This window comes from Petromyzon marinus, chromosome 45 (genome assembly GCF_048934315.1).
Source record: "Petromyzon marinus isolate PM22_M1 ecotype Great Lakes invasive population chromosome 45, UKy_Petmar_22M1.pri1.0, whole genome shotgun sequence".
NCBI lineage: Eukaryota > Metazoa > Chordata > Hyperoartia > Petromyzontiformes > Petromyzontidae > Petromyzon > Petromyzon marinus.
In genome coordinates, this window is record NC_133711.1 from 10,971,832 (window position 1) to 10,994,175 (window position 22,344).

General features: G+C 50.8%; 2 protein-coding genes across 3 annotated transcripts in view; one reads left to right on the plus strand and one right to left on the minus strand.

The window, feature by feature from the left end:
* The window catches only part of CARMIL1 (capping protein regulator and myosin 1 linker 1), a 63,491-nt gene extending 51,318 nt beyond the window's left edge, over positions 1-12,173 (plus strand). The window contains exons 30-39 of one of the 2 annotated variants that reach the window (XM_032971265.2): positions 235-252; positions 1,417-1,483; positions 1,782-2,026; positions 2,570-2,685; positions 3,069-3,338; positions 4,185-4,404; positions 5,375-5,570; positions 7,121-7,216; positions 7,413-7,526; positions 7,725-12,173. In XM_032971265.2, coding sequence (XP_032827156.2) covers positions 235-252; positions 1,417-1,483; positions 1,782-2,026; positions 2,570-2,685; positions 3,069-3,338; positions 4,185-4,404; positions 5,375-5,570; positions 7,121-7,216; positions 7,413-7,526; positions 7,725-8,002 — 1,620 coding nt within the window. In that variant the 3' untranslated portion in view covers positions 8,003-12,173. The remainder of the gene's footprint in view (positions 1-234; positions 253-1,416; positions 1,484-1,781; positions 2,027-2,569; positions 2,686-3,068; positions 3,339-4,184; positions 4,405-5,374; positions 5,571-7,120; positions 7,217-7,412; positions 7,527-7,724) is intronic. The other variant, XM_076074094.1, reaches the window with a different exon arrangement.
* Positions 12,174-16,022: 3,849 nt separating this feature from the next.
* Positions 16,023-22,316, minus strand: LOC116952171 (sorting nexin-21-like). Its single transcript, XM_032971292.2, has 4 exons — positions 21,989-22,316; positions 20,976-21,136; positions 19,198-19,620; positions 16,023-18,703 (listed from the first exon to the last, which is right to left on the minus strand). Exons 1-4 carry the CDS (start codon positions 22,314-22,316, stop codon positions 18,281-18,283), a joined length of 1,335 nt encoding a protein of 444 aa, XP_032827183.1. The 3' UTR covers positions 16,023-18,280.
* Between the last annotated feature and the right edge of the window lie 28 nt (positions 22,317-22,344).

Sequence of the window (22,344 nt, forward strand, 5' to 3'; positions counted from 1 at the left end):
CCTGTGGGTTTTCCCACGCTTCTGAATCGTCGTTCTGTGTCTCGTGAGAGTAATCAAAAAAACTACGTATGCTGCACATTCTGAATGGTTGAATTATGCCGATGATGACTGTGTTTGAGGGTGGATGCCGGCACTGTCCTTGTCTAACTCTTCTGTAAGGGGACGGTGTTGTGTTGCCGTGTCTCTTTCTCTTTCCCTCTTCTCACTGCTTCCCTGTCACACTCGGCACTGAAGACGCTCTGTTGCCCGAGTGTAAGTAACTTCAGCCGCTTTATCCTGAGACCTTGCATGTCCGTAAGCAGTATGCACGTGTTACTGTGAGCAACTCAACACTGCTCGCGACGAGCGGAGGCCTGGGCAGCTAAAACGCAGCAAGTTGGCACAGTGGGCAGCACTGGTGGTGCATCTGCCAGTCCTCAATCAACCCATGGCACCACCTGGGTCTGTCCCGTGACCTCCTACCAGCGTTGCCTTGCACAATTCACGTGGTAGCCTCAAAGTGCACCTCAGCTGGTACGACCGCTGTTCGCGATGTCACCATCACTTGGTGGGAAACAGCGGCTGTTGTGTGTGTCAATGTGCAGTAGTGGTAGTGGTTAGTGCCACTGTGCTATGAAGCTGGTGAGTTTGGTTCTCAGGGAGAGCCAAAATCAGTGAACAGGGTGGCCGCCTGGCTTGGCTTGGCTCGGGACAAGTCCAGGAATTGGCTTTTTTTCCCCCAGGTAAGGCCCACTGAGCTATGTTATAGCTCTTATTCAAAAGCGACCTATCACCAATGGTAGCCCAACGCAGTGGCTTAACATCATGTGGAAATTTATAGCAGCCGAATGCTGTAAACGCTTGATTTTCATTCTAAATGTGGAGGGGGAAAAACCGGAGAACCTGGAGAAAAATCCACACGGCCACGGGGAGAGCGAGATGCAAACTCCAACTATACAGATGTCAGGGTTGGGATCGAACCCTGACATCTGTATACCAGGCGAGGTAGTTAACATATCGCCACCGTGGCACCCTCTGTGTTTTGGTAGCAGAAAATAATGAAATTGTACCAAGATATTACCGGTATTGTGTTGAACTTTATTTTAGTTGTAACTGTACCGTCTTGACAATAGGCCTAGGCTGACTGAACTGTGGGTTTGGTCAGCTCTGGACAAGATCCTGACCCTAGTGGCAGAAATCTGCATTGATCCTTTGCACTTTCCTAAGTTGAATCCACCTTAAAATTACTACAGTACCTGATGCATTGCGTAGTAATAATCAGGGGCTGCGAGACAGAGGTGGCCGACTGTGGGGCTGGCCACACCACCCACCTGATGCACCGTGCCGGCCTTCATAGGCGTTTGCTAACGTGACTTGCCTAACGACTTGTGCAGGCCATGTGATGACGTTCTTCCCCTCTCTCTGTCCATGCCACAGCTCACCCCAAAAAGTAAACGGAAAAGCATCTACAGCCGGAAACTACGCCCCGTGTCCAAGTTGTTTGGTAGGTGCAACGTGGTGGTGGTGCATGTGGTGGTGCAACGCGGTGGTGCAACGTGATGGTGCACTGCTGTGGTGCAACGCGGTGGTGCAATGCGGTGTTGCAACGTGATGGTGGACGCAAGGATTTGGAAAGTGTCAATCGACACTCTCCACATCCTTGCAAGTGAGACGGCCCATCTCAAATCTCACGGGATTCTCCCGGTGAAATATTTCAACGAATAACAAACAAATAATTGCGTTCAAATGAAGCCGTGCTCTCCGCGTGGAAACGCCCGCGAACGACCTTCGATTCTCCGCAGAGTTTGAGATCGACCCGGTCGCCATGACGAGCACGACGGAGACAACCCTGACCCCGACCCCGACGTCGCTCCTGGATGAGGCCGCGACTCCGGAGAGTCCTGGCGGCGGCGGCGGCGGCAGCGGCACGGACCGCAGCCCTCACGCCGCGTTGGCCGAGCTACCGTCCGAGGAGTGCCGCAAGCTGGAGCACGTGACCAAGGGGCGGCCTCGCAGGGCCAAGAAGCAACCGCTGGGGCGGCTGGCGGTGAGCGGCAATTCCTCGCTTCGCCCCCCTCGTAGGGAAATGGGTGGGAAATGTAACGTGCGAGGCGTCCACACTCAGAATTGGAACCGGAAGTTTTTTCCCCCCCGAGCTAAGAAGCCTTTTTTCCCGGGGGCGACTCGGCAGGCAGATGCGTCGTCACCAAATGGCGAATCCCAGATTTCAAACGTTCGTTCGGGGTTGGCGTTCCCCTGTGGCATCGGTCTCCACCGCCCGTCCTACGGAGGAGGGGAGGGTGTGACGGTGGACGCGGTGAACTGCACTGGCCGGTCGAGCTCCATTTCCGGATCCTCTCTGTGACAGCGGCATCACGGCATGGCGCACCGCCTGTGCCCCCCCCCCCCCCCTCCGCCGCCGACCCAGTGGCATCCGGCTATGTGAGCAAACGCTTCCCGGAGTTGTGCTGTGTGCGGAACGCGCGTTGTGTCTGTGCCGGCACAACGTGGTCGTTGAGCCGTCGCGCATGTGTGTGTGTGTGTGCATGTGCGTGTGTGTGTGTGCATGTGCGTGTGTGTGTGGCTGCAGTCCTGCACGGGCGGCATCGCGGAGTCTCAGGAGGGCGAACAGAACGGCATCATGGGACGCGTGGATGAGGGAGTCGATGAGTTTTTCTCCAAGAAGGTGTCACGAGTCTCCTCCAAGTGCGTTTACGTCTCTAGCGGGCGCACAACGCCCACAGCACCATTACTCACGGCCACTACACATCACACACAGCCACCACACCAAACATCACAGTCACCACACCGCACATCACACCACAGCCTTGTGCTGTGAGAACGGCGCCAATACAAGATGATTAATTTACAAAATAAATAGGCTGACAATAAACGCCTCCTTCCCATATCTGTCCCTCCGCACAAAAAAAACCGACCTATTATTTTGTCACACATCGCATCAGGCAGAGAGCATCCCGGGAGTGAATCATTTTAGGAGGCGTAGTAGCCGAGAATGTATTGAGGCCCCACGTATTCTCTCAACGAGAGCGCTCGTGACGATTCAACCCCGGTGACGTGCGGCCCCGCAGGAGGGGTTCGCTGCGGAGGGCCGAGTCCACGGACGCCGATGCCTCCGAGAGGCGGCGCGACTCTAAGAAGGGGAGCTTCTTCGGGTTCATGCGGCCACGGGGCAGCTACAAGGCCTCCCCCAGCCCCGGGCCCACGGCCGGCGCCGCGGCCCCAGGTCCGGCCGCGGAGCCCGCAGCGGAGGCCCCGAGGACGGAGGCCCCGAGGACGGAGGTGAAGGCCGCGGAGATGGAAGCGCCGGCAATCGCCGCTAAGCCCGACGAGGAAGAGCGGTGAGAGAGGGGCGCCGCGCGTGGGGGCAGAAGCCCCCCCCCCCCGCTTCGTTCCGCAGCTGTTGCTCCACTCCAGCCGTGGCTCGAGTCGATTTTTTTAATTATGAGGGCCTGGGGGTAGGAGGATGAGGGTGATGCCGCGGAATTCCACAGTGGAGCAGAGTGTGTGATGTTAGTGGAAATATAATTATCATTGTGACCTGCAGTGTGGTGAGTGGGTGGGGGTGAGTGTTTGTTGTGACCTGCAGTGTGGTGGTTGAACAGTGTGGTGGATAAGATAAAACGGGGGTTTACCAGACCGAGTCCTCAACATGGGTGGAGGAATCGACGAGTAAAGTTCACGGGGACAGTGACCATGGTAGTAGCAATAGAAGAGCGATGTGGAGGCGACTGTCCACGAGTGGCTGGAGTTTAATTGGTGAGTGCTCCTTTACGGTGAATCCTGTCACATGCAGCGAAGTACAAACCGGGTTGCTCCACCCCAGATACGACAGCAACAGGTTTCCAGCTTCGGCCAAATCCTGTTCTTTGTGGAGGAGCTGTGAATTGTTGGGAGCGAGAGAAAGCTTCGTGTAATCCAAGGTGTGGTTTTCTGGGGTGCTCCTGCGCATTGAGCGTTTCCTCCCGTAAAACTGTCCCCCGCGCGGTGCTGCGGTTGTACGCATCGATCGCGGCAGCGAGCGGCGCGTTGGGCAAATGCTCGAGAGGAGAGCGACGCTCGAGGCGCAGTCCCGACCCCGTAGCGCCACGCTTAAGATTTGCAGCTCCGCTTCTCACACACCGGGTGCAGCCCTCCGCAGAGCACGGTCGGCCGCGTCGTTATTCTTCCACATCCTGCCTCCCCAGGTCGCCGCACCCGTTCGCCGAGGACACCGTGAGAAGCGTGGAGCCTGCCAGGGCCGGGGGAGCGGCCATCGAGCCTGGCAAAGTCGCGGCGGTGGCGGAGCCAAGCAAGCCGAGCCCCCCGGGAGGGCGACGTGTCCCGCCAGGCTACCCGGTGATGGGGGGCAGCCTCCTGGCCGAGATGAAGGCCAAGCAGGAGAGACGCGCCATCATCCAGCAGCGGGTAAGCTGGGGTCACGACCCCCGTCCTCATGGCTCGGCGGGCGGGCGGCTTGCGGTCGGAAGGTCACGAGGTCACGAGGTCAGATTTTTGCTTGGGTGTCGAATCGGCCCACAATTCCCTCCGATGTGGATAAAATGAGCACCGCTTTGTGAGGACGATCAAGAACTTGCTACCGCCGGAGAAATGTGGAATTTCCACCACTGGCTCAGGGCCGTAGGCAGAAGTGATTTGCGAAGGAAATCACTTTGACTCGGGCCTGTGCCCTCAAGCTCTCAGTCCTTCTGCCGTTGCCCATCAAGTAGACGATTGTCAATGCTTAAATGTCCCGCTATGGTAAGAGCCTCCGTCAAATGTGAAAGAAGGAACGTAACGCTATTCCAATCCAGTACACGTTCAAATTCAGCAAATTTGGACCACTGTTCTGGAACACAATGGCCTACACTTCTACGATTGGCATTATGCGATGTTTAAAGTCAACTGTGAAGCGGACGCATACCTGTCAACCCTTTATCAGTGCCTACCTTATTACAGTCCAATTCTGACCTTATTGGTCACCCCGTGCCCCTTATAAACCTCAGCGTTCATCCTACAACGTCCCATCACAAGGAAGAAACACAAACAAATAGACAATTTTTTTTGCCCATATCGAAACATCTGTACGCCGTGTGGACCTGAAAACTCAATTTCCCTGTACAAGGATACGGGGTAAACCGTATGGGCTGGCAGGTGTGCGGACGCCACGGAGTATTTCACGGTTAAATGCGCCCGGTGTGGCCTGCGGGATGCAAGCCGGATCCAACCCGCGAACCTCTGCAACGAGCGGCGAGCTCGCTCCACCACTCGGCGACAGCGACCACGCTGTCGCCGGCGGCACGGCTGTCTGCGCTTCGTTGGCCGTCGCGGTCGCGGCGTCCTCGGTCCACGTCGTTCGAGAACGCCTTCCCCTCCTCCGCCCTCTCGCCCCTTCCAGAACCAGAAGTCAGCGGAGGCCGAGGGCCTGGGTCTCGGCGTCGCCGTCCCGCGCGATGCCGCCGCGAAGGTCGCGCCGTTGTGTCCCGCGGGTCCCACCAGTCCCCGCGGGCCCCTGTCGCCCTCGCCGCCAAGCAAGCCGTCGCCCCTCGGCAAGCCGGCCTTCTCGCCACGGCCCAAGCCCAGCTGGACCTCAGGTGAGGCTTTGCCGAACTTGCGGAATGATGCCTCCAAACGATTGGCAATGACGCGCGTCGGCGTCTGGCAGTTCGTCAGCGTTGATTCGAGGGAGCCTGACTGCTGACGAGACGCTGCAGGTGGAGACCAACTCGGAGTTGTTTTTGCCACCGTTGAACGAATGCTGTTGACATAACGCACTCCTGAGATGGTTGTGTTGCCGATCGGATGTGTTAAAAATACTTTTATTATCAGGGACAGATATGAGAAGGAGGCTCTTTGTCTGCGTATTCAGAACTGTGATCGATGCACATGTCCCTGCGTTCGTCTGCATGCGTTGCACTTTCGTTTCCTCTGCTGCACATGGTATTGTCTCTGGGGTATTGTCTGTGCGGAATTGTCTCTAGGGTATTGTCTCTGGGGTATTGTCTTTGGGGCATTGTCTCTGGGACATTGTCTCTGGGGTATTGTCTCTGGGGTATTGTCTCTGGGGTATTGTCTCTGGGACATTGTCTCTGGGGTATTGTCTCTGGGGTATTGTCTCTGGGGTATTGTCTCTGCGGTATTGTCTCTGGGGTATTGTCTCTGGGGTATTGTCTCTGGGGTATTGTCTCTGGGGTATTGTCTCTGGGGCATTGTCTCTGCGGTATTGTCTCTGCGGCATTGTCTCTGGGGTATTGTCTCTGGGGTATTGTCTCTGGGGTATTGTCTCTGGGGTATTGTCTCTGGGGTATTGTCTCTGCGGTATTGTCTCTGGGGCATTGTCTCTGCGGCATTGTCTCTGGGGTATTGTCTCTGGGGTATTGTCTCTGGGGTATTGTCTCTGGGGTATTGTCTCTGGGGCATTTTCTCTGCGGTATTGTCTCTGGGGTATTGTCTCTGGGGTATTGTCTCTGGGGTATTGTCTCTGGGGTATTGTCTCTGGGGCATTGTCTCTGCGGTATTGTCTCTGCGGTATTGTCTCTGGGGTATTGTCTCTGGGGTATTGTCTCTGGGGTATTGTCTCTGGGGTATTGTCTCTGGGGTATTGTCTCTGCGGTATTGTCTCTGGGGCATTGTCTCTGCGGCATTGTCTCTGGGGTATTGTCTCTGGGGTATTGTCTCTGGGGTATTGTCTCTGGGGTATTGTCTCTGGGGTATTGTCTCTGGGGCATTGTCTCTGCGGTATTGTCTCTGGGGTATTGTCTCTGGGGTATTGTCTCTGGGGTATTGTCTCTGGGGTATTGTCTCTGGGGCATTGTCTCTGCGGCATTGTCTCTGGGGTATTGTCTCTGGGGTATTGTCTCTGGGGTATTGTCTCTGGGGTATTGTCTCTGGGGTATTGTCTCTGGGGTATTGTCTCTAAGGTATTGTCTCTAAGGTATTGCTTGTATGGTATTTCCTGGGGTATTGTATGCGGAGTATTGCCTGTGTAGTATTGTCTGTGGGTTAATGCCTGCATGTCCCGGTGTGTCCCCGTCTGTCCCCTGTATGTCATTGTTTTTCTCTGTGTGTTCCTGACTGTCCCAACATGTCCCTGTGCTTCCCTGCCTGTCCATGTTTGTCCCTGTGTGCCTCTGTGCATGTCTAGAGGAGAGCGGGGACTCCGTGTCTCTGGGCCAGGGACGGTCTCCGTCGGAGAGCAGCGCCACTCCGGGCCACAGCAGTCGCTCTGCCACCCCCGAGGGCACGCAGCCACATGCAACCCACACGCAACAACATGCAACCGCATGCAACCCACACGCAACACGCAACAATGCACAACCTCGCTGATATAAATATACTTGCATGCAAATATGCACATTCACCAGAAGCATATTGCAGGCCAGGTGCAAAGGCATCGCCACTTTACTTATTGGTCCGTCGCATTGTGTGCCAAGCAGGTGAGCTCTCCGGTGATGATCTGAGGACGGATACCGACAACGAGCTTGAGCAGATGTCCCAACGTAACAACAACCTCACCAACCCAGCCCACGAGCAGCTATCCCCCCTGCCGGGTAAGGTCCACGGTTGAACCGGTGCCGCGGTCTTAAGTCTTTTTGCCAAATTCCCCAAAAAAGCAACGTGCTCGTCACCCTCGACCACAATATACTTAGCAGGAGCCTCCTAAAAAAGGTCTTGAAACTCGTTGACGTTTTGCTGGGTACACAGGCGGAAAAATAATAATAACATCTGTGTGCGTGCGTGCGCTGCAGGCACGCACGAGAAGCGGGGAGCGCCGGGCCCTGGCGCCGAACTTGCTTTGAGCAGCGGCGGCGGCGGCGGCGCGCACCGCAGCCACTCCGAGTCGGGGGGCGGTGATGGCGACGAGCTGGCAGCGGCCTCCCGCGCCAGAAAGAAGGTGGTACAACGGCGGAAGGCGAGCCAAGACGGATCGGGGGGTGGCACGCCGCACGGGGCGATGATGGGCACCGGGGCGGGGGGAGGGCCCACGCACCGCGACAAGTCCAGCGACTCGACGGACGAAGGCTGATCGTCGTCGCTCCAGAGAGGGCGCCACGGATGTGGGACGAGGGACTCCGCCGTGCTCACGTCACGGCCCGCTGATCGGTGACCCCGAGGTGGTTTAAGGTCACTGGACCATTTGTATCCTCTGGATTCTGTGCCAAGGCCAGTCTGCTGTTACTCTGCAGTCGTTTAATCTCTTGTCTATTTCAGACTCTGCCTTTTATACGTGACAAAGGGTGGTGGAAATGTGCCGGTATACGCCGGTATGCCTTACCGGCGCTTCTGGAGCACCAAATACGCATGTTCTGACACTTTTCGGAACCGTTTCCTATTTCCGCGCCGCGATGTTTCCGCAGAAGGGAAACGGCAGTGATCAATGGGCAGCAGCAAGATGGGTAGGATTCACACCAGCGCCTCTGCACTCACGTTCCCACCGCTGGGGACAGGCACACGGTAGTCTCATTGCCGGCACTACAACGCAAGGCCAGAGGCGCGTGTCTGCGTTACGCGGGAAAAGCACAGAGATGCACAAGTGGAAAGATACCTGAATGCTGTGGAGCATTTTTTGGGGAAGGCACCAATCAAATTGCAGGGTTTGGTCGTTGGCATCGTTGCTCGATCTGTGGTTGATTTTAATTTTGCAGTTCATGACTCGCTATTTATGTGTCTCACTCGGGGATTCAGTGCAGGGTCGCCGCCACCTGTCCGGGTTTTACTCAAACAGTCCGGGAATCGGGTGTCTGTGTTCGCGCGCCGGTAAATGATTTGTACCAAGGTCTGGCTGGTACTAGAGTTGTATTGAACTTTATTACAATGTGTATGGCACAGTTTTTGATAATAGGCCTTAGGCTAATTGAGAAATATCGCTGGGTTTGTTCAGCTGTGGGAAAAGGCGGTGACCCGATTTGAATGTCTCGCGCTTACGTTCGTGTGCTTTGTACTACTGCACAAGTCTGTTGTGTAAATGAGATGAGCAGTGTAACTACTCAACAGTAAGCAGTTTGTAAATAATGATATTGCCAATTAGAATTATTATTCATGCAAATAAATCTTAATGACTAATTTGACCAAGAGGCCCATACTTTTATCATTGACATTTTTACCAGGGTTCAAATAAGGTGTGGGATGATGTAAAATATTGTTTCATTCATATTTGTATTTCCAGTACTAACTGTAGGTGATTGCTTGGAACGTGGATTTAATTATACCTGGTCTCATAGGTTTTATGGGAAATTACCAAAACATTATTACAGCATTCTTAACACTGCCAAATTACTCCCATCCACCTCACAATACCCAGATACCACACAGCACCACACCCACACCACACCCCATTTACACCACACCCTACCAACACCACACCCAACTAATACCACATCAAACTCTCACCACATCCCAATTACACCACATAACCCACTCACACCACCCACACCACTCACCAAACATAACCACCCACACCACTCACCAAACATAACCACCCACACCATATACATCTCGCACCACACACCACACCCCCACCCACCCTGCCTACACACCACCCTGCCTATACACCACTCGACACCATGCTACACCACCCAGACACCTCACACCACCCAGACCTTGCACCCCAAGTATACATCTCACCTGCCAGGCATCCACACACCACCACCTATTGCACTGCAATACTATGCTAAGACACAGCACATACTTATACAGATATTCCTCTACTTACGAGCATTCGACTTACGAACTTTCAGAGATACGAACAAACCTGTCCTTATGTCCAGTTGCTTGTTCAGATCGAAATTCGTAAATGCAATCGCCACGCAATAGATGGCGGTGGTGGAATCTACATCTGTAGAACGTGAAGTACCAGTGGCATCTACATCTTCGGGAGATTATACAAATTTTAAAGCCATTCTCCTTGTTTAGTGTAAATGCCGTAACAGCACGTTTGGAATCGACAGGAGTAAAGTCGAACTTACGAACAAATCGACTTACAAACATAGCCCTGGAACCTAACTCGTTCGTAAGTAGAGGAGTCCTTGTACAAAGTTTATGAACAGCTGCCGAGCACAAGGCCAAAGGTCCAAAAAGACAAGCGGCCAACAACACACAGCACCGTCAAGAGTTTACGATAATAATGAACAAGCGTCTTGGATTGGACAAAGTTGTTACAATGGTTTAGGAAAAGTGCCAACTGGAGTGAATTCCAAAGTGGAGCAGTTCACGAGGGAAGAAACAGAAAGAGAAGCGTCGTGAACGACAGCGTGGGGAGTGGGGTGTGTGTGTGGGTAGGTGGTGTTGTAGCCTGGGGAGCTGCTGGGGAGACAAAGGCGGCCGGGTGTGGTGTTGGCCACCCACCCCCTCGTGTGTCGTGCCGGCCTTCATAGGTGCTCGCTAACAGCACTTGCCCCAACAGTCTGTTAAGGCTATACGGGGGATCTTTGTCTTTGTTGTAGCCAGCAATGCGGGGTGAGTGGGTGTGCGAGTTAGTTGTCGTGACGTGCAATTTGGATCAGATAAAACGGTCAGTCTGGTCGATCGAGTTCTACCGCATAAACATCTCAAGTGTGTGTTCCGAGGTCGCTTACTTTGCTCTGTGCCCTGCTGTCAAGATGTCGTCTGATACTTCGTGCACTTCGAGGTATCTCGATGCACAGGAGGGCTACAAGTGCAGCTGTAGCTTCCAATGATCGGGCTGCCTTCGTGGTTCCATCTATACGGGAAGTCTGTGGGCAGGGTGACCTTACACTCACCTGACAATCGCCAAACGCTCACCTGACACTGATAACAACACAGACGTCAGACACCACTCGCCAGATTCCACTGAGCATGAAACGCACCAGACTCGCCGCTCCACCGTGACACGACCCTCCATCAACTCTCCGTCGCACGTGACAGTACGACGTGCAACGTCGGCACAGTACTCGTCGCGATTGCCACGCCGGTGATCGTTTCTGAGGTCCAGGGTGAGAGGTCATAGGTTGTACACACGTCACGTTCAATACCAAAGATCTCCGGGGTTCTTGTGGTCAGAATGAGACCTGGCCGAACCCTGTACGACTTAGATTGACCTTGCGAGTGACTGACAGACGAATTAGGTATTTGTAGGTTTCGTATAGACAGTGCCGGATGAAATTTTAAAAATATTAAAAGACATTTTCAACTCGCATAGTCAAGTAATTGTATTTTTTCATTTGCTATACAGCCAGATAATACGACAAATCGCTAACCTTAAACACCCAGCCGTTCATAAAAGTTGAAGGCAGTATAGTACTATAGTAATAGAGCAAGTGCAAAATCACTGAACCGGAATTAATAGCTTTAAAGCATTTAGCGCGGGGCCATTGAAAGTGCGGGGCCCGTAGCATATGTAGCTACTTTTGCTACTAGAATAATCCGGCACTGTGTATAGATGGTGACGCATGCTTGGTCATCTTAGAGGGAGTGATTGTGCATTCAAACGTGTTCGATGTTATCGGTTAGGGTTGTCAGACGTGCCCTGGTTTGATCCGGACAGACCATGAATTGGCATCTGTATTCGGATGGCAGGAGCTGATTTGTTCCGAGATCTCGTAGCGGAATCGTGTTGAACTTCATCACGGCAAACCGCGCAGCTTGGATAGTCGACCGAGGTTGACTTCGAGGAATGTGTCCAGGTCTCCTGTGAAAAAGGTGGCAATATTATTATCGCTGTTGGGTTTAACAGCCACTGATGACTCGTGACAATGAAAGCTGTAATCTTAACCATTTTAATATTTCAGAGTTAACCGACGCTTGTGGATTCAAGGTTCGCCCGAGTCTGTCGGTGTATCACGCCTGATTGTCTCATTTGTACATCGAGACGCGGTAGTGGGAGTTGTGAGTGCCGCTACTTTGTCCACTTGAGCAGGAGGGTGAGACACTTTTGGCCCAGGCCACGTTGTCATGAGAGCGATGGCCAAAAATCATTGATCAGTCACCCTGGGTGATTCGCCCCATGGTTGATAGTAGAGACAAACGCACATTCTTTGCTATAACAAAGGAAAACACGCAGACTAAAGCGAACAACGCTTTGTACGAGAAGTCTGGCCCTTTGACTTGCCTGGAAATAAGTCTTTGCGCTGTTGATTTACAATGTACAATAATCACAATAATCGCCTGCCATATGTGTCTATTTCTTTTTTTGTATTAACTTGTGTAAAATAATAAAAGTATACACTTGGGAGTGCTAAGTTTGTTTGCTGAATGCTCCGTGCTTTAGCGCACTTACACAGCGGACCCGTCTTTTGCCATGTGTGTCGTATAGAGAGTACCGTAAAGTCCTCGTTGTTAGTGGATAATGTGCACTATTACTGGGAATCACACGAATGGGTAACAGGTTTTTATTTATTTATTTTAGAAATGTAAATCTCGCAAAACTAATCACGAAGCCGTTACGGCAGAATTAGAGACCTAACTAGAGAACACGGGATAATGCTCATACTCTGGTCCGCTATTGAATGTGACCAGGATGAAAATTATGTCATAAGGGGGGTGGACAAGAGCATGTTGGAGTTTTTTTTTTTAACAACTGAAGTTGATCGTGAAAAGAAACATTCCTGATTGGTCTCAACAATAACAATGTTGTCCGTCAGTGAATCACTACTCCGCTACGGTGTGTACGCTTCAGAAACAACACGGATCATCCATGAAGAATAGAAACGCCAAAAAATGTTAAAAGTACACAGAAGCGTGGAAATATTCATACTTGAAATTAAATTGACAGGAGGAGGGAGAAACGCGTGATTGGAGTTTGTGCCATCATCCACACTGAGGAAGAGTGGGCTGAGGGCAGGAAGCACCACAGGCGGAGTTTGACTTCTATATTTGGGGGGGGGGGGACGCAGGAGTTCGTTTTGTCCCTCATAGTAGGAATCACGGGTGCATACAGTACATTATAAATCTTCATTGTAAACAACTGGAAATAAATGTGTAATGAGATAGTGCCATCTACTGGTTGGTAAAGGGTAGCACGAGTACATGCACCATTATAAACATTATCCAATCCCCAAAGGGGGAGGTATCCGGGCCAAAGGTGAGGGGTGGGGCTGGCCGAGAAACTCCGAGAACCGTCTGGAAAGTTCCACGAGAGGGCGTGGCCGGAGGCGGAGCCTTGGCGCGCCTGGGAGAATATCAGCGGAGGAGGACTCGGGGGTCGGTGTGGGGAGTCTTGGGTCCGGACTGCGTCGCTGCTCGCCGTCATCTCTCTCCGTCGTTCGGCCACGTGGCGGATCTCCGGCAAAGCTCCACCGCCCTCCCCGGCAACGCCGTCAGCCAGCGGCGAGACCGGGAGCGGAGGGCGGAACCAGCTGTGTGATCGACCGTGTGTGTAGTCTGTAGAACGTCCACATCTCAGTGTGTGCCTATAACGTTGGCCTGTGCCGTGCCGTACGTGGAATAAAGAAGAGCACCCTCTACACGACGTGTCGTGGAAGTCGCTCATTACAAATTGATAAATACTTTTATAATAACGTGTGTAGTTTGGGGGGGTTCGCTTTGTCCCTTACATTAGGAATCGCGGGTGCATATGATTAATGTATTTTTTATCTTAATTGTAAACTACTGAAAATAATTTATTAAAGATGTCCAGTTTGGGGGGGGGGGGGGCATTTGCCACCGTACCCCCCCTCCAACCGCCCCCCACCAAACCCCGCCCATGGGCAGGACACTGCATGGCGAGAAGAGATCATTGACTGTGGGTCAAGATTAATAATGGCTTGGCGAGGCCTTCAATCAGCAGTGGATTGATGATGGCTGATGACGACGATGTCTGTGGCATGTACAAGTTCAGGATGGCAACGTGGGGGTCTCAAAGCTGCTCGCATTGCGGCCGCGCGTCCTCGTGTAACTGCTAACCACTGTGCACAAACTCAAGTGGCTGCTAAAGATGGGCCTTAGATGGAAAAAAACTACATTAAAATGCAATCATGGATGCGTTTGATGCCAATGGATATAAAATGGGGCCTTTTTGTCAGGATTAAAGTATCTAAAATAGGAATGTTTTACCCTTTCTGGCAATAAAAGAGGTGTTAAGATGTTCAAACACCAAATATAAACATTTTGCAAGTTATCACGTCTGCATGAACCACACACGTACCTGTGGTGAACATGCAATCATGCTTCGATAATATAGACATTGTCTTTTAAACTGATTGGCCTACACCAGAGACAGCCTTTAGACTGGCGTTTTTTTTTTAATTGCCAGAAAAGGTAAAACCTATTATTGTTTCATGCCAATGAATGTTTGCAGTAGCTATGTCCAGTTCGAAGCCTGGCTTGTTCTCGGGAAGCAATTGGGAGTTTGACGATGGGGTGGGGGAAGTCTGCAAAGTTTCGTCACCTTCGATTTTGAGGAAAAGAGTTGGCTAAGTTTATGGGACTGTATGGTCTATGGGTCTCTGTGCAGGTCTGTAGGAATGTGATGGTTTCAGGGTTTCTGTCTAAATATCCTCTGCTCTATTCGTTAGCCGGTGTCATCATTCAATCTCAATACTTATCCATGTTCTACCCCTTTCATCGATCCTCTCACCCAGTGCCCTGCCTCAACGCATCACCAACGCATCACCAAGTGTGGGCTCCTCCTGTGTGCGCGCGCACGCACGTGTGTGTGTGTGGGGAGCGGTAGTGCAACGGTAGGCGTGCTGTGCCACCAACCTGAAGACCCGAGTTCGATTCCTGCTCACGGCCAACACCGGTGGGCCTCTCCTAGGTCGGCTCGGCCTCAAAACAGTAACTGGTGCGGTGTAAACATCGCCACTTGAAAGACAAAGGCGGCCGGGCGTGGCGCTGGCCACCCACCCCCTCGTGTGCCGTTCCAGCCTTTATAAGCGCTGCTCGCTAACGGCACTTGCCCCAACAGTCTGTGCAGGCTACAAGGGAGACCGTTGTCGTTGGTCTGTCTCTGTGTAGTTTAATAACGCTTCCCTTTTTGTTGAACCATAACATTTCATAATACTAACCGTATGGGCATTTAAATAGTGCATTTTTGTTTCGACTTACGAATAGATCTCGGTAACTAATCCGGTTATAAAGTCGATGACTGATTTACAATGTCTTATGAGTTTAACAATGCTTCCTCTTGTTGAACCATAACATTTTAGAACACGGTGACCGTACGTGCCTTTAAATACGGCACATTGCTGTGTTCCGACTTATGAGCCGTTAGACTTACGAACGGGAGCCCAGGAACGGAACCCATTCGTAAGTCGGGGACTGTCCTACGAAAAATATATGCCCCTGAAAATTTAATGCAAGTCCAAAATTAGTATTAACATCACAGAGGAAATTGTTATTACTATTTTACTAAACTATTTCATTTTACCAGGTAAGGCCCACTGAGTTATATAGATTTTTTTAAGCGACCTGGCCACAAATGATAGCTCAACAAAGTGGCTTATGTGGAAATGTATCGCAGCCAAATACTCGAAACACATTATTCCAAATGTGGAGGTAAACACCAGAGGACCCGGATAAAAATCCGCGTAACGACGGGGAGAGACACGCAAGCTCCAAATATATAGGCGTCGGTGTCAAAATTGGCCCCACGACCTCCTGTATACCAGGAGAGGCAGTTAACATCTCGCCACCGCGAATGCCGCGGTGGCGAGATGTTAATATGTACTCAAAGCACTCTGGGAGCAAGCTTTCAAGTTGTTCGGAGCAGGATGCAATGTTAGACTACTGCTTAAACTCCATAAATGTTACTGTGCAAAACAAATGATTAACATCAGTGGGGAATGTAACAAAATAAATAATCCGCCTCGTTCACATGTCCTGACCCTCTACCTAACACGGAGAGGAGGTATTTGTTACACATCCAATCAGCTACTCGGAGTGTATCTTAGTCGCAGCATTGGTTCAACACTAGCAGGCTACAGAGCGCATTCGACAGTGTCTCCTCGCCAAGTTCGGTTTGCCTGAACCAGAGTTGGTGACTGGCAGATATTTAAAGGCAATCTTTCGTGCTGCCTGTTTTGATGCACATTACCTGCACCTGTCTTTCACATCCTTCAACAAGTAAAACTTAATAAAGTCACAGTATCTAATGTTTTAATATCTTTTATTTTGATCATGAGAATATTTAGCATAATTGATTTAGATCAAAATATCAGCATAAAAAAACCCTAACCTGCTGGTTCCAACAGGCACTTCACTCTTGAGGCTTAATGTCACGACTTGCACAAACAGTGCAAAGATAATGGCAGCATTATTTCCGTGTTGTATTGCATTTTATTGCTATTTTTTTTATAAACACCAAAAGTCAACATCTTCATGTTAGTAAAAGGCACCGTTGAGTGTTAAGGCAATCAAACCGTTTACTCGTAAAAATGTGCAAGAGCTCTCGCAGAATGCTCTTCTTGGTTTCAAGTGCGATGATATCTCGTCTCAGTAAGCCAGCTCTAAAACTGACACGAGGTGCGCAAATCTGCAGCTTTAAGCAGCTCAAAATTAATATAATACAGCCTTCCCTTTTCACGACCACAGGAGGTGCAGCACGTGGATGACAATCTATAAGTGTACTCTTTGGTTCTATTCGGTAAAGTCACGTAGGTAAAAAATAAAACAAAAATCACCTAGGTGATTTTACCGAATAGAACCAAAGAGTATGGAGTATGGATCCTTGCAGTCACGAAAGCTTTAAATCTAGAATCTATAAGTGTATCAGTTGTCAGTGTACGTTTTTCCTTGCAATTATCCAGGTGCTTGATTTGGCCTAAAACTTCTGTTTGTGAACCGTCAAGTAAATTCCTCCATTGGTGTGTGAGACAAGCAAGCCTTTTTTTCTTATCAATTTGAGAACTCAACGGACCAAGAAGAGTCGTTTTCAATAGCGTCCTGGGTAAACACTCATGAATTAAGTTGGTCCAACGTCCCAAGATAGGACAAGCGCTTCAGATATTGTGACTGCCGGTTTTTCCTGCTGCCATCTCCCTCCGTGGTCTACCACGCGCAAAAAAAAAAAAATCACGTTACAAATTCCTACAGCCTTTGGAGGTGGAATTTGTATGTCTCGATTGGCTATGTATGGTGCAAAAAGAAGTTCAGCATGTACAATTAAAATTAATAATTGATATAACGGATACGACAGGATAAGATATGCACTATATGTATGAATTGCGCTATATAGTGATGTACTAGACGTTTTCATGTATACAATGACATCACAGCACAAAATCTCCAAATCAGCTTTTTTTACGAAATTCAAAGCAAGTCTGTTAACGTGTGGTTTAAGATTTGATCCATTTACAAAAGTGCAAACTAATACTATATACCTCCCTTTGCATGCTATCTATACTTCATCACCAATTGATCAGCATCATTAAACCACTGACAGATTTTGCTTTGGCTCGTATTAGTACATTTCACTTATACGGACTGAGGCTGTCAACTTTTGTATTGCACTCCTACATGTAGCAGTGGAGTGGTGCTGCAAACACAATAGTAGCGCTTCTCTTGAGTTTCTGAGACAGGAAATCAACAGAGGGAGATGTTTCCACTGCTTAAGAATTACATTCAGAGACACATAGGTTGTAGAATATACACAGCTTAATGACATCCAAACATTTTAGGAAAAAAATAATGGACGTGGACAGGACGCATCACGGCTAGAAGGGATGATGGACAATGGTGTAAAATGGAGCGGCAGCCGAGGGATGACACGTGTTCGTTCCATCCCTTGGCTGTACTATAAATGGCCAAGCCACTCAAGTAGGCAAATATGGTAAAATCTCATTCGAGGCCAGAGCGTGGTGTCCCTTCATAAACTCGGGTTGTCACAAATGGTAACCCGTAAACCGTTGTCAAAATTACTGGTTCTGAACTGTGGGGGACGGCCATACAATTTCAGTGGAATTTTAGTCATGAATGCGCACCGATTCAAACAGTACAGCAAGTGGGGGACAGGCATTGGAGTGGGGGAATTAATCAACTTTCCCAATTAAACTGCTGCGCCACGATATTGAATCAAAACGGTGACCTATGGATTGCAAGTCCAGTGTGCTCCTCACCATTATACCATGGCAGCTCCCTTTCTCAGTGAAAGAGGTAAACATGTTACGTGTTTTTGTTTTGCTAGAGACACTGTCTATGTGCAGCACACCGGTAACCGATTTTAATACTGGGTTAATTTTCATGCGGTTACCGGCAAAACAAACATTACTTTAACAACCCCTCTATAAATGTTTCGGTCACCTTTTGCACAAATGTACTACATCTTTGTGACCTGCAGAGAATGGACGCAGCTGTTCAGGGTGTCCACGGTTCTCTGCACAGCCATTAAAACGACGATGACGTTGGTTTTTCACTGGAGATGTTGTTGGATAACCCACTCTTTGAGAGACAGCGGGCTGCGGCACCCCGCACTTCGGCGCCCTTGCAGTCTCTGCAGCCTGGCTTCGCTCTCTCTCTTGTCCAAGCCCAACTGCCAGGACAGGTGAACGTTTGCACTTAGGAGAGCGACGAGAAGGTCACCCCACTGCCCGCCGTTCGCCTTCCTCGATGCGGCTCCACCTGAGCCCTCGACGCCGGGACCACCCTGATCTTCGGCGGCCGTGTTGGCGTCTTCGTCGTCGTCCTCGTCGTCAGCGGAGCCCATGACCTGGAGGGCTCGCTGGCAGTGTCCCTGCGCTTCGTTTCGTCTGCCCAGTGCTTGACAGCACACTGCCATTGCAGACAGCGTGGGAGGAAGCTCCCACTTGTGTGATGGAGGAGGAATTATCTTTTCCTGCACAGGCAAGAATAAAATGTCACCAATTATCGCATTGTAATGTTTCACGCCTCAATATGTACGTTCCAAAATATACACTATTTTACAAATGGCTCACAGGGTGATGACATGACCCAGCAGTTCCGTGTTCATTGAGCTTGTTGCAGGACACCCTGGTTAATTCTTTGCGTATTATTTTATGGGTTATTTCGCACCGCACGGAGCCAACCGTGCTCATCGGAGGTGCGGGGGGAAAAAAACAAGGACAAAAAAACTAAACACAAAAATATTACGCGCTGTGTGCTTCACAGTGTACGATAAAGAACCATTGTGTGCCGGATTTATGGTACAAATTTGCCGAATTTGAAAAATTACCCGTATATTATTTAATTGCTGTCACATATACCAGCATCACTACCCCCTAACTGCAGACTCTTGTCTGTGAAACATGTTCCCATGATTTGACGTGAACATGAAAAACACAAAATGAGTGTTAAACATAAAACATGTACCTGCAGATGCAAGGCATTGGTGAGGCTCTGCAGGGCTCCATCGTAATCCCCTCCACGGATTGCGCTGTGCCCAGCTTTTAAATCAGGCAGGCAGAAGAAAGCCCAGAGGCTGGGGGTGCCACGTACGGAGGGTATCTGCGTGATGTGAGACAGGTATTGCTCGAATGCCCGACTTCGCCGAGCTATCGTCACGGCTGTGAAGTTCCCGGCGATTTTCTTGGAGGGAAACGAGACCGAAGAGAGTTGTCTGGCAAACTGGCGGCGGTACCGCATGTTGTCATCATTGTCGTCCGATTTGTCGTCATTTGCAGGCGCAGAGCGGAGGAGGGTCTTGTGCAGGTGGGAGAAGTCCGAGTACCGACGGTTGATGGACGCCTTCTTGTCATCGAGACAGCCATTCGTTACTACGAGCACAGTGTACAGCTGCAAACAAAGACAAAGATCCCCCGTATAGCCTGAACAGACTGTTGGGGCAAGTGCTGTTAGTAAGCACCTATGAAGGCCGGCATGGCACACGAGGGAGTGGGTGGCCAACACCACGCCCGGCCGCCTTTGTCTCCCCAGTGGTGATGTTTACACACCACACCAGGTACTCATTTGAGGCTGAGTCGACATAGGGGAGGCCCAGGTCTGGTTCAGATAATCGTCACTGGTGTTGGCGGTGAGCGGGAATTGAACTCGGGTCGCTGGGTTTGTTGCGCAGCGTGCGAACCGCTACTCTACCGCTCCCACAGTTGCACGCGCACCGGTATTGGTGATCAACAACAGCAGTCACTTCTACAGAAAATATTTACCGAGTGGTTTAATCTATCTTGAATGGCTTAATAATACTGAGACCGAATATAGCCTGAACGTGTTGTACATCTGCAGGAAACCCATTTTTATGAGACAAATTGCTTTGACTTATGTCGTTTTAATATTCGTTGCAACTTTCAGGAACACATCCCCCACATAAACTAGGGTATTACTAAATTACTCATCTGCATAAGGAGCCATTGAAGAAGCTTGGTTTTCGTGCCATATTGCACAGCACAATTATTACTTTTGCTAAACAAAGCATACATTCGGCCAAAGTTGGAATCCTGCTGTTGTCATATCTTGGGTGAAGCCCCCAATTCGTACCTCACTTGCACTTGACGGAGTTCAAGGTGTGCCAACCAATAACACTCCGGCAAATTGCCTTGGGTGCAATATGCTGTCTTGTATCTGCATTCTCTACTGCGGCTCGGCTTTCATGTTGTGAAGATTCTGGTGTCTACCAATAAAAAAGCTAAATTGGGTCAATGGCAGGTGTTTGGAACCATTGGCCCAACGTGCCATGTTTTGGGAAAGGCCTTCGTGATTCTTTGCTAAAATGCAGTTGGCTGAAAACAGGCGCAAAGGCCAAACACATTAAGCACCCAGCAACAAACAGTCCTACCAAAGTTGAAATAATTACGTTGTTAATACGCGTCTTGAATTGAGAGAGGTTGTTACATAAGAGCTTTGGAAAAGGCGATGCCGGGAGAGTATCCAAAGTGGAGCACTGTGGGGGAAGAAGCAGAGAGAGAAGTTTGGCGATCTGCAGTGTGGTGGTTGAACACTGTACTGATAGGACAAAATAGTCTCGTAGACCGAGTTCTCAACACGGGTGGAGGATGCGATAAGTGAAGTTGACGAGGAACAGTATAACCATGGGTAGTTACATTATCGAAGTGATAAGGAAGCTACTGAAGCTGGCGAGCGAGTGACTGGTGCAAATGAGGGTGACCTCTTGGACGACACGTATAATTGCGCACCACGTATTTGGAGCCGGACTCCTGCACCACGTTCGCTGCCACCACCTCGAAGGTGAGCGAGTCGCCGCGCTGCTGCTGCCGCCGCTGCTGGTCGCGCTTGCACCGGAAGGAGGCCTGCAGGGCACTGGTGAGCCGGGTCGAGTCATCTGCTCGGTCTCCTCCTGTCCGTGACGCACGTTTACATGTCTGTCGGCAAAAAATACTACTCCAATGCCCAGGGCAATGTTCACATTTAAAATTGATTTCCTGCTCAAATGAGCATTGACGCAGCGCTCAAATCTCATGTTTACAGCTCTAAATGAGTGGTAGAAATTCCACATTCCTATGACGAGGGTAAGTATATCCATAGGACAACCAGTGTTGACACCTCCCAATATGTACTTATTTTATAGACGCAGGACGGACGGATGACGGGCTGAGTAAACTCCCAAACACAAATTGAATTCGCAACCTTTACATTGTGAGCCAATCTGCTGCTGTATAGCACGGGTCAGGAGATTCTCCTGGGACATGAAAACAGACGGGACAGGAGACTCATGGGGTATTTGACATTTCTCAAGAAACCATATCTATAAACATCTAAGTTGATACCCGTCAACCCCTTATCAGTGCCTATCTTATTACAGACCAATTCAGACCATATTGGTCACCCCGTGCCTCTTATACATCTCAACGTTCATCCTACAAAGTCCCATCGCAAGGGAGAAAGACAAAAATTGCCCGCATTGAAACGGCTCTACGCCGTATGGACCTGAAAACTCAATTTCCCTGTACACGACTACGGGGTGACCCGTGCGGGTTGACAGCCGTATAAGCTCAACAGCGTTGGTTCAAGGCAGCCTGGGCCCTGCTGACGAGACACTGAATGTCCACCCCAGTCCACGGCTCTCTCCCTTGCGTTGATCCCATGCTGCTGATGAGACGCGCTTGGCAGCAAGCCGAGTGTCCGTGCCATAGCCGGTTATTTGGTGTCGTGGGGCGCAACAGGAGCTGCGCTCAAACCGCGCGCGTACCCGCCGCCTGCTCATCGCCTCCTCCTCGTCCTCCCCCCGCCGCGAGCTCCACCTCCGCCGGGAGCCCCCCGCACTCGGCGTCCTCCGGCGTCGCTCGCTCGGACTCGGCCGAGTCGCCGCTCGACAGATCTCGCGGCAGCTCGGAGTCGAAGCTCAGGGTACCCCCAAGGCGAGCGGCCACCCGGTACGCCTCCTCCTCGTCCTCCTCCTCCTCCAGGCCCGGGGCGAGGTCCCCCGGTCGGGCCTCCGGGCCGGGCGCCCCTCCCCGGCCACGGCTCTTCTTGCTCCCGCCTCGGAGCTTGCGAATGATCTTGGAGGCCATGGCCATGGTTGTGGGGGTGCGGAGCTCACCGGCT

Excerpts from the sequence above, each read along its gene's own strand:
- LOC116952171 (XM_032971292.2), bottom strand. The coding sequence starts at position 22,316 with ATGGCCATGGCCTCCAAGATCATTCGCAAGCTCCGAGGCGGGAGCAAG. Across the intron at positions 19,621-20,975 it reads AGTCCGGCTCCAAATACGTG|CTGTACACTGTGCTCGTAGT; the intron begins GTGCGCAATTAT and ends CTTTGTTTGCAG. Across the intron at positions 18,704-19,197 it reads CCAATGCCTTGCATCTGCAG|GAAAAGATAATTCCTCCTCC; the intron begins GTACATGTTTTA and ends TTGCCTGTGCAG.